Here is an 11,794-nt window from a genome sequence, read left to right as displayed (position 1 = left end):
GGGTTTGTCCTCAAACCTCAGCTACTACGTGGAGACAAAGTTAACCCCAAACGGGCCCCTCCGGCCAGGTGGGTATGCCATGAGCTTTCCTCTGCCCTCCAGAGCTGAAGCTTGGGCTGTCTCAAACTCTGTGAAGCTGCAGGACTTGACTTCAGTGGAGTGGGCCATCCACACTGCCAGGATTCCTCCCCTGCTAATACAGCAGCAGTGGGACCGCCTCTCGGTAGGCACAGCTGAGATGTGCCCTGCCAGGTCCCCAGGTGAGAACACAGGAAGAATTGCCACAGAACGAAAGGTGCCTTAAGACATCAGTCATCTCCATCAGGCCACGCACCAGCAATCTTCATCTTCTGATTACGAGGCGGAAGCAGCTCTGAAAACTACGCATGAGGGGGCAAGTGGGAAGGAATACCCAAAGACTGGTTTCAGGGGGTTCTCAGAAGGGCTGTGAGCAGGTGGCTACAGCTGCTGGCAGTTCACACACAGTCCTCCTCCAGCTCAGAGACCACAGGTGAAGAAACAAAGGCCATGCAATGGGCTTCCTATTTTTGTTTAATTTATTTAAGACCACCTCCTTACAACTTCCAGAGAGAAAATACAAAACAAGAAACAGACTTGGTTTCAAATACATAACCAGGTGCTGGAGTTTAAAGCATTACTGATAACATTGTTACAGAAGAATGGCAGCTTACTCCAGGGCACTTCAGTATTCCTGAGGAATAAACATGATTTCTCTTGTCCTCCCGCTGGGATGTTCTCAGGTGAAGTCACTGCTCCTGCTCCTGTAAAGCAAGGACACTGAGCTTAAAACTTAAAACAGCATTCTGACAACCCTCTCTAGTTGCTGTATCAGGTCAGACCCAAAGAGCCAAAGGCCAAAACCTGATCACACTGTTTACATTAAAACTGTATCACAACAGGACTAGGTACACCCCACCCAGGTTCCTAAGAGTGCCCCCCAGCCCCAATCTTACAGGAAGAAGAGTGGGAAATGAGTGGAACAGGGCCAAACCATCATGACCTGGATAACGATTACTAAAACCTGTCAAAGGCGTCCCAGGGGAGCGGGAGAGCATGGTTCTAATCAGCCTACGAACTACATGGCCTTGCCAAGTTTCTCAACCCCGGTAAGAGTCTGCTTTCTCATCAGCTGAATGAGGATAGTAACATCTCTCACAAATCCACTGGCAGGTCTAGAGGGAAAGACTATTAACGATAAAGCACCCAGGATGGTCTTGGGGACAGATCAGGCACTCAAGAGGCAGTTATCATAATAGGACTACACTGAATAAGCCCAAGTTGGGATTTTCCTCCATTTTTCAGGGAATGGAGGATGACAACATCAAGGCAGAGACTCAAGTTCAGATACAGTTACAAGGCCATTTTGGAGCAGGGCATACAAATGTAAAAAATGGAACAATATTTTCCACAGGAACTCCTAGTCATTAAATACATAATATGCATACAATCACCCCTGAGCTATTATCCCTGACAACGCAGTTTGGAACAATGGAAATGTTTTAAGCAAAAGACCTGAAGCTTCTCTCTCTGCTCCTTTTGTTTCTCCCCACAATCAGCTCTGGTGCCAGGAAAGTGAGGAGCCAGGGAGCGGTGGAAAAGGCCGGCTGCTGGCTTCAGTGCCACGCAGCGGCGCCTCTTCTTGCACAGTCATGGTCCCTGTGATGACCTCACTCTTGCTTTGGCGCAGAGATGGCTCCGCTACTCCCATGTCTCCAGCACCCATGGGCTGGCTGCAGGCAGCTGACGGTGTGAGCAGGTTTTAAAATGGCAGGTGCAGGGCCATGGCAGGATACTACAACTTCAGATTTGGTGGCCCTTGTGGCCACAGCTCCTGACTAGAATTAGGACATGCATTTGTACCACATTTTCCACTCTACTTGTTATTACAGTGGAACAATGGACAAGTCAATCACCCTTTTCGCGCTGGCCTCATCTACAACAACCAGTGTTTCTATATATTTAGCACTTCACAGCTTAAAAACATTTTCGTGTCTAAATCTCGTAACACCACTAGGTAGAAATTATTACCCTCATTTTATGGAGGAAAAATGGAAGCTCAGAAGTGAAACAACTTAAGATCACACAGGTAGCAAGTGATGGGCTTGCACCCAGGTCTCCTGGCTTCTGTGCCCTTTCCACTAGCCCAGCTGCTGCCCTGTTCACAGTGATTCTAGCCCAAGAGTAACCTGGAAAGCTGAGGCTTCTGTGCATGCAGGGCATGTGAAACTGTTCACTGAGAATTGTGCTGCTACAAAGGTTATACCTTGGTAAGCCTGAGGCCATCAGCACTTACCTCTAATAGAATAATTTACTTCGTTCATTCATTTTACATTTATTTGAGTGCCTATTTTGTTTCAGGCCCTGGAAATACAAAATAAGTGCCACCTCTGTCCTTGGGCACCAGCCTCCAATGTTCCTGTCACTTAAACCCCATAGTAACTAATCATCGAGTAAGGAAGACTGCTACACATGAAGCCCTGAGGAAGCCTGCCACCCTCTCTTCCCTTTGGAGGTGTGGGTAGGAAGTTTCCAGCTTATGTGCAGCATTAAAAATCCACCTGAAGGCCACGCGAGGTGGCTCACACCTATAATCCCAGCACTTTGGGAGGCCAAGGCGGGTGGATCACCTGAGGTCAGAAGGTCGAGACCAGCCTGGCCAACATGGTGAAACCCTGCCTCTACTAAAAACACCAAAATTAGCCGGGCATGGGTGGCTCTCGTGCCTGTAATCTCAGCTACTCGGGACGCTGAGGCAGGAGAATCACTTGAACCTGGGAGGCCGAGGTTGCAGTGAACCAAGATTACATCACTGCACTCCAGCCTTGGTGGCAGAGTGATACTCCATCCCTCCAAAATAAATAAATAAATAAATAAAATAAAATAAAAATAAAAATCCATCTGAAGACAGGACTTCAGCAGAATCATGTGACACAGTTGAGACTGCCTTCTTCAGTTAAAAAGCAGAACCATAGCCTGGCCAACATGGTGAAACTCCATCTCTACTAAAATACAAAAATTAGCCAGGCGTGGTGGCAGGCACCTGTAATCCCAGCTACTTGGGAAGCTGAGGCAGGAGAATTGCTTGAATCCGGGAGGCAGAGTTTGCAGAGAGCCAAGATGGTGCCACTGCACTCCAACCTGGGCGACAAAGCAAGGCTCCATCTCAAAAAAATAAAACAAATTAATAAAAAGCAGAATCATGGCTGAGTCCCGGAAGTCTTTGGGTTTAGCTTAAGTATATGTGAGATGTTTATAGGGCACTCAGATCTTAAACGAAAAGTGCTACCTACAGATAGTTAACACAATCTACCTTACCACTGATGATAAATGTTCAAGCAGGTTCCTTAATTCCAATCAGCTAGCATATGAGTATGTATCTGAACACACATATGCATCTGAAGGCACAGGGGAGACTTTAGCACCAAAGCAGTGATGACATCACTGAAGGCCAAAGAGCAATTGGCATCTCAGAGTGGTGCTACAATGACACACATGGTTTACTCATTACATACAGTCTAAAGAATTCTTCAGGGGCTCAGGAGAAATCTTTTTCTTCTGAAGGAAAGAGAAATATATATTCTGTACATACTTTGACATATTTTCCGTGTAGAAGATATGGAGCCTGGAAATCATGCTGACAGTTGGAGTAAGCCATTCCTAATCCCATGCCAGAACCGAAGGCTAATGGCCACATTCTTCCTAGTGAGCAGAAAAGGGAAAATCCCAATAGGGAACTATTAAGAGAAGATAAAGCTCCCCATCCTCTTAAATACACGTACTTAGGATTCAACATGCATCATACTAATGACTATCACAACCATACATTTTTATCAATGTTTCACAATGGCCCCAAAAAAGAGGTGTAAATTAGTGAAGTTATTAGTTTAGCAAATACTTGTTAAGTGCCTATGCTGATAAGTTTGAGGAAAAATAAGTAGTAAAGGCTGGGTGTGGTGGCTCATGCCTGTAATCCCAGCACTTTGGGAGGCTGAGGCGGGCAGATCACGAGGTCAGGAGATCGAGACTGTCTTAGCCAACATGGTGAAACCCCGTCTCTACTAAGATACAAAAAATTAGCCGGGCATGGTGGCGCGTGCCTGTAATCCCAGCTACTTGGGAGGCTGAGGCTGCAGTGAGCTGAGATTGCACCACCACATTCTAGCCTGACAACAGAGCAAGACTCCGTCTCAAAATAAATAAATAAATAAATAAATAAAGTAGTAAAATATGAAAACAGTAGATAAATCTTTTAACTTTTCTATATCAGTTCTAATTATCTGCTCAGTTTAACAAATAGCCAGTAAGATGCATGAATTCTAAAAAGATGTAAGCATTTTACTGATATTTACACGCTTTGATTATAGTAGTAAGTCATGGGGTTTACATAAGCCACTCTGTAAGTGATTCTTTCATATCAGCACTATGTGTTAATTATGATTCTCTAGTCAAGTATTTCCCACTGGTCTTCATGGAAAGAGGTCAAAAGGATCCCTCTGGCATCTATTCAGTATCTAAACTTCAGAAGTTCTTCCACAGAATGAAAAGAATATTGCCTGCCCTTTGCTTAGGAGAATTTTTGACCAAGAAGTATGTGTATTTCTGGTCTACTTGTTTCTATTACCAGCAAGATTCTCATTTTCAATTCCTCTAGAAAAAAATTACAATTAATTAGAAATATCTGAGCATGTAGACTTGGCCAAATGACTCACTGGCATCAAGTACAGGCCTCTGCAATGCTATCATATTTAGGATAACAGGAACCCTGCCTCAGTGCCCAGGGGAATGCTGGAAATGCCCAACCCATTTTGACCTCTTTCAAGTCCACATTCTTTATCTAATTCATTTTATAATGGGCTACCCAACCCCATAAATGGATGGGTTGGCAACCCACAAATTGATGGGTTCCAATGTGTCCTCTGGAAGTGTCCCTGCTACATATATGTATACACTACGACATTATGTTGAAAAGACAGAGTGACACTTACTTTTAAAGAAGGTAAGTGAGAAAACAATTCCTAATCCAAAACCAGTACCTACAAAGAGGGAGAAAAGACATGATAAATCTCATAGCAGTAACTTCACAAAGATAACATTTCTTAAATGTGAACATCGTAAAACAGATTTTCTTTCATAATTTGGTAGAGAACTAATTTTCTAATTTCTAACTGTCTTTATTTGTCAGAGGTTTTACAGATGCCTTTGGTTCTCCTGCCCAACAGGAAATAAAAACTTGACTCCCTGTTCTCTCTAGACAAGTTGCGGGATGTGGGGCAGGGAGTCGACCCTCTCTACACTGCTGGCAAGTGGCCTCCAGCATCCTGGGGTCTCCTACCAACCTTAAAGAGGGATATCCCAGCCAAAACAGGAGATAGTGCCAACAGGGCACTCCCTTGCCACCTTGGCACTTGGAGGAAGAGAAAAAGCAGTCATCCAGAACAATTCCTAAAGGCTGCGCTATCACACAAGCCAGAATATCTAGGCAGAGGAAAAAGACATCCCTCAAGAGCCGCAGATGAAGAAAATGACTTGCCCGAGGATACTGTTTAGTTAGTTGCGGCACAGTGATCTGGGCTCAAGTCTGCCAGACTCAATGATACTGTATCTGCCATGTCCAGACATTGGATTCCTCTAGAGTTTCAACCCCTAAACAATTACTACCCCTCAAGGGAAATTGGAATGTCAAGATTTCCACTGCCAGTGAAATAACAGCCAAAACATGACTGTGCTCCCCATACAGCTCAGAATGCTAGACAACCCGGGTAGTAACAAGTCTTCACAAAGCCGAAAGGGCCTGTTAGATTCATTCCCAGACTAATCCTACTGCACAAGTCACAGACACAAGAAGATGACCTGGTAGGTGTGATTCAAGAACCTCAGGGACATGGAAGCCATTGATACTGATATTCCTTGGCAAGATTCTGCTGTTGCTTGGCTTATAAAATGGTACAGGTTCAATTTTAAGGCGATTTGCCTCACTCCTTGCAGCTGGAAGATGAGTAAGACAGTAAACTGGTACTAGAAAATGAGGGAAAGGATTTGGACTGGCTTACAGATTCCAAACCAGGCAATGGAATGGGGAGATAGGCCAGTAAAAACATAATGGCTTACAATCAGAGCTTTTGCTCTTCTCCATCTGGAGGCAATTTTTTGGCAAAGAAATCAAAAGCCCCAAAGGAAAATATTTCAGCATTTTCTTGTCCCTCTGACTCCACGCCTGTCTCTTCTATTTTCCCCAAGGAGAAAAGCTATCTGATGCTCAACTTTTCCTAGCAGTAGACCAAGAATGATGCCAACTCCATTGCTAACAGTACCACTCAATCAAAAAGATGAGCAATGCTTCCACATCAATCAACATCAAGCAGAAAATCTTTAATCTCTAGAATTCAGATATATGCCCAACCACCCAGTTTGGCTCCTATTATAGGAATTTATCTGCAAGTATAAATATGAAGTAAAAATCAACAGTTCAGACCAGCAAAAAGGAGTTATCAAAGAATGTGCTCTATGGTCTTAGTTCAGCTGGGCTGCTGTATCTTCAATTCTTAAGGGTGATTTTTCCCTCATTTCTATATTTTAAGACAAAAGTAATAAGACTATTCTCTTCAGAAAAAAATAATTCAGAAAATGATTTTTAATTGCAATGTTTTACTTAAAGAGTTAGCTATCTCAGTTACTTACAAGATAAACAATGGTGGAACCGCTGATGAGTTTTACAGATTCAAGTTCTCACATGCACAATTCTCTTTTAAAAGGCAACATGTTGCTTCAAAGAAGTCCCACCTGATCAGGGGACACCAACTCTGCAGCTGTTTCCACTAAAGATTGGCACCTCTAGGCCAGGTTTAAACTTCATAACAATAAAACATGAAAGGTTTGTCTTACAATAAAAACAAACCAACATGGAAAAGAGAAGAGTTTTCTCTGCCTTTGGCCACTTTTTGTTGTTGCATGACAAGCTCTTTTGAAGGAAAAAAGCCAAAGGAAAAGTACAAAGCATTTTCACCTTCCCTGGAAGCAAATATTTAACAATGAATACAGTTTATGTAACCCTGCCTTCCCCAACTTAAGCCTGTTCTCAAAAGTCCATGCTGTCTGAAATGACAAATAACCCTAAAGTAAAGAAATGCCTGATTACAGGCACACATCTTCCTCATGGCAGAGGCCAGTTGCGGGCGTGTGTTAGGGGGTGGGGAACATAACAAAGAAGCCTTATGGAATTAACATTAGGCACAGGGCCATGCTCTGAAACCATGCCTTTTGGAGAGGAAAAAGAATTGGCACATATTCCTCTAAAATGAAATTACTCCGAATCAGTCTAACCATGCAATTTAATGCATGCCTAGTGCCCAAGAGAACATCATAAAACCGGCTAATAGATAAATACACATTTTTAAGAAGGAGCAATTCCTTAACATTTCATCGGATGATATTTTAACAGTAAAAAGCACAGAGAACTCTGCGCCTGTGAACTATATATACGATACTGATAAGATACAGAAGATAATAGGCCTTATCTTATGCCTAAGAGGATTTTACAACAAATTTAAAAGGAGAACAACCAATGGAGGTGCAGCAATGTACACCTTAAGCCACCTTTTAGTAAGAAAAGGGGAAAATGTATGTTGTTGGCCATTATAGTTATGGACAATTTCTAATTGCTCGATGCAACTGTATTTTACATTTAGAAAATTCTTTGTTCTCACCATGCCACAGATCATAAAGCTTTACCTCACTGCAAATAATTAGAAGCAAACATAATCAGCAGGAATTAACAAGTAGGCTCTATAATCTGATTGCAGTCTTGGGGCAGCAATGTATTTTGGATGTTAGCCCCTAACAGAACAAGTTGTAGTCACATATGCTCCTGTACAACCAACTTCACAAAAGTTCCAATTGCCTATGGACTTTCAATGAAGGAAGAACAACTCACTGAAGAGGAACAGAAACAGAAATTCACTTTGAAACATTTCTATAGAAGATCAAAGGGGAAAAAAGACTATAGACCTATTTCATCTATCAATAACTTATAGTAATTATAAAGACCTCACTCCGGCTTACATGTAACATTTTAAACAAGGCTCCTACATTCATAAGCCTAAGGTATAGTTGTCAGTGCTACATTTTAATCTACATCTAAAAGATTAGTTAAAATAGCAAAGTAACTCCATTTTATTTTGTATAACTTACATCAAGATGCATGAGCAAAAACTTAAGTACCATATTCAACTGGCAGTTCACAAATATGAGAAGCTACAGGAATTACCAGTCTTTAAGATCCTAGAAGCCTTGTGCTAGAAAACTTCTTCATTCTTATATGTCTGAAAGAAAGGATCCAATTTCTAAATAAATGCTGAATGTACTCTCCTGCTGAGTGAGTGGCGAGAGCACTGATGCTGCAGCAAGACAGGCCGGGCCCAAACCGCTGCTCCAGTCTCTGCAAGTCAGCTCTCTGACCCCAGGCCAATTAGTCAACCCTACCCAGCCAAAACCTGCTCATCTGTAGAGTGAAAACAACCTTACAGGGTTGCTACATTAGAAAAATGGAAAGTCTCTAATAGTGTCTGACACGGAATTCACTAAGTGGTAGTAAATTCTGCCACCTCCCTGATAAAAGATTTCAGAAGTGTAATACAGGCTGCATGCAGCAGCTCATGCCTGTAATCACAGCACGTTAGGAGGCCAAGATGGGGGGATCGCTTGAGCCCAGGAGTTTGAAACTGGGCAACATAGTCAGACTGCATCTCTACAAAAACAAAACAAAGTAACAATAAATGAGTAAATAAATAAAAATCGGCCAGGAATGATGGTGCATGCCTGTGCTCCCAGCTACTCAGGAGGCTTGGGTGGGAGGATCACTTTAGCCTGGGAGTTGAGGCTGCAGTGAGCCTTGATCATACCACTGTACTGAAGCCTGGACAACAGAGTGAGACCTTGCCTTAAAAAAAAAAAAAAAAAAAAAAATTGTAGTATAATAGCTAATCCTTTATTAAAATACAACTCACTGGCTGTGTAGGATCACACTGCGGATGAGCCACAGCTGAAAATGAGAACCAGTTTTTTCTTGCCCTTTGCACAGTTGATTGTATTTCATCAACATTAGCAATTGTTTATATGACACATCAGGCTTTGGTGTGTATGTGTATATATATACATATATACATATTTTTTTTAATAGAGGATCCTTTCAGACTTACTGCTGAACTAGACCATTTTGCTTTAAAATGTCATCAATATTTTCCTAGAATTGTCTTGTGTCTAATAAAGCTATATTTGTGCTTTGAACATGAATTTATATCAAACTGACCTATTTATAATGGCCATGCTTCCTGTTCAATCGTGTTTCCGTCAATGCTATTACAATCACCAAATGCATGTGTTATGACAGAACAAACAAGAATGTGCTTTTACAGAAAATACCCTTGGAACTGAGTTTAGTGAGAATTACATTTCCAAGACACATTCCTGATTTATGAAAGATGCTCAGGGCCCCATTAATGAGGGGAAAAAATAGTTTTAAGTCAGCTTCAAACTGTGTTACTTAATCCTTTGAGGAAAAGACAGATTGTCCCAGGTGTCCACATGTAAATGCCATTCATGTGAAAGTGCCAGAGCAAGGACCCAGAGATGGTGATTTTAGTCTGTATTAATCAGCTTCTCAAAAGCTGCCATAGGGCATTTAGGAAACATACTAAGAAGGTGGCTATTTTACAAGACCTTACCCTTCCTGTGGCTGTCTGGACTAGACAGGGGCTAGAACATCTGCAGGGATTTCTCGGGTGGACATCAGTTACCAGGATTCTGATTAGAACAAGCAAGCAAACCAGGCAACGGAAAGGAACAAAGATATGAAAGGTAAATGTGGAGTCATTACTGGTGTGCTCTGCTTCAAGAAAAGCCAAACTCAAAAAGGGGTCCTTTTAAATGAGTGTGGAAGCACTTAGTTCAACTTTCAGAATTCTGACAGCCATGCAGCTTCCAAGAATGCATAAAACAAGAAACAGAGTTGGAGAAATTTTACCAAAATATAATTCGTTAATGCATATGTAGATAATGTAGGAAAATGAGAAGCAGCTCTGAAGATTAATTATTAAAGGGAAGCTGAGAAAAAAGATACAAAATTGGTAAGTTTAGATAAACACATTAAAGACAGATCACATTTATGGGGGGTGTGCTTTGGAGGTACTAACATCTACAAAGTGTCAGGCAGTATATCACATTATGAAGTTTATTATGAAAACCTATAAAAAGTAGAATTCAAACCAGGCTGTCTGACTCCGAGTCATGGCTCTTTCCTACACAAAGGGATAGAACTCATGAAGAGGTCAGCAGAGCAGCAAGGTGACTGTCTCTTGTTACATATGACAACAGTGTGTTTTTCTGGATTTTAACACTATCCATGGTTAATTTATGACTATGTTACTCTGCAGCCCCTCCAGGAAACAGAAACCACAGATGTTTGACTTACAGGAGTGGCAACAAAAACCTGAATTACTTATAAGCAATGAGAAATCGTCAACAAATCAAGCCAGAAAATACTTTCCTTCCTTCTGTGCACTGGTTGGAGATACAATGAATCCAAATGCGCTGAGGCCTATAAACTGCTGAAAAGGGTATTTTCTATGGACTCCCTTTTTCCCTAACATCTCCAATATCTCCAGCTCCTCCTGAACTGTACCAGCAGTAACTTGGATTCTCATCCTTGTGAAATTAAATATAAGAATCAGGGACTCATTATATCCTATTTATACATCATTATAGCTATTGTGTTAATGTCTATTCCTATGATTCAAATAAAAAATTCAATGTGGCCGGGCGCGGTGGCTCACGCCTGTAATCCCAGCACTTTGGGAGGCCGAGGCGGGCGGATCACGAGGTCAGGAGATAGAGACCATCCTGGCTAACACGGTGAAACTCCGTCTCTACTAAAATACAAAAAATTAGCCGGGCATGGTGGCGGGCACCTGTAGTCCCAGCTACTTGGGAGGCTGAGGCAGGAGAATGGCGTGAACCCGGGAGGCAGAGCTTGCAGTGAGTCGAGAACGCGCCACTGCGCTCCAGCCTGAGTGACAGAACGAGACTTTGTCTCAAAATAAATAAATACATACATACATACATAAATCAATCAATCAATCACTCAGTCAATAGAAAGTGGCCTGCTGCAGTGGCTCACACCTATAATCTCAGCACTTTGGGAGGCCGAGGCATGTGGATCACCTGAGGTCGGGAGTTCAAGACCAGCCTGGCCAACGTGGTGAACCCCATCTCCACTAAAAATACAAAAATTAGCCAGGTGGTGGCATGCACCTGTAGTCCCAGCTACTCGGGAGTTGAGGCAGGATAATCACTTGAACCTGGGAGGCGAAGGTTGCAGTGAGCCAAGACCACACCAACTGCACTCCAGCCTGGGTGACAGAGCAAGACTCCGCGTAAAAAATAAAAATTAAAAAAAAAAATTCAATGGAGAAACAGCATCATTAATGTATTTCCCTTACATACACTGACTTGATCAACATTTATTAACATTTATTAAGTAGAAGGCACTCGGGAAGATTTCCTTTATCCTTGGAGAGTATCAGTCCAGTACAGAGTGTTTATTCTTTGAAAAATGGAAAGTTTAGCAGGGCATGGTGGTGCACGCCTGTAGTCCCAGCTTTACTTGGGGGCGGTGGGGGGCTGAGGTGGGAGGATCGCTTGAGCCTGGGAGGTCAAGGCTGCGGTGACCAGATTGTGCCACTGCACTCCACCAGCCTTGGGCAATAGAGCAAGACTCTGT

The 11,794-nt window shown here is 42.4% G+C and overlaps 1 protein-coding gene across 5 annotated transcripts in view; it reads right to left on the bottom strand.

The window, feature by feature from the left end:
- Positions 1-534: 534 nt before the first annotated feature.
- Positions 535-11,794, bottom strand: part of MICOS10 (mitochondrial contact site and cristae organizing system subunit 10) — a 124,666-nt gene continuing 113,406 nt past the window's right edge. For 2 of the 5 annotated variants that reach the window (XM_017851995.1, XM_017851996.1), the window contains 3 exons: positions 5,007-5,054; positions 3,611-3,720; positions 535-782 (listed from right to left, as the gene is read on the bottom strand). In XM_017851995.1, the coding sequence (XP_017707484.1) occupies positions 768-782; positions 3,611-3,720; positions 5,007-5,054 (173 nt within the window). In that variant the 3' untranslated portion in view covers positions 535-767. Of the gene's footprint in view, positions 783-1,439; positions 1,783-3,610; positions 3,721-5,006; positions 5,055-9,496; positions 9,820-11,794 lie in introns of those variants that run through there. The other 3 variants (XM_017851997.1, XM_017851989.1, XM_017851993.1) reach the window with 3 other exon arrangements.

This window comes from Rhinopithecus bieti, unplaced genomic scaffold, assembly GCF_001698545.2.
Source record: "Rhinopithecus bieti isolate Rb0 unplaced genomic scaffold, ASM169854v2 scaffold_33652, whole genome shotgun sequence".
NCBI classification, from domain to species: Eukaryota; Metazoa; Chordata; class Mammalia; order Primates; family Cercopithecidae; genus Rhinopithecus; species Rhinopithecus bieti.
Note: the sequence above shows the minus strand (reverse complement) of the source record. Positions and strands in the feature narration are given on the sequence as shown.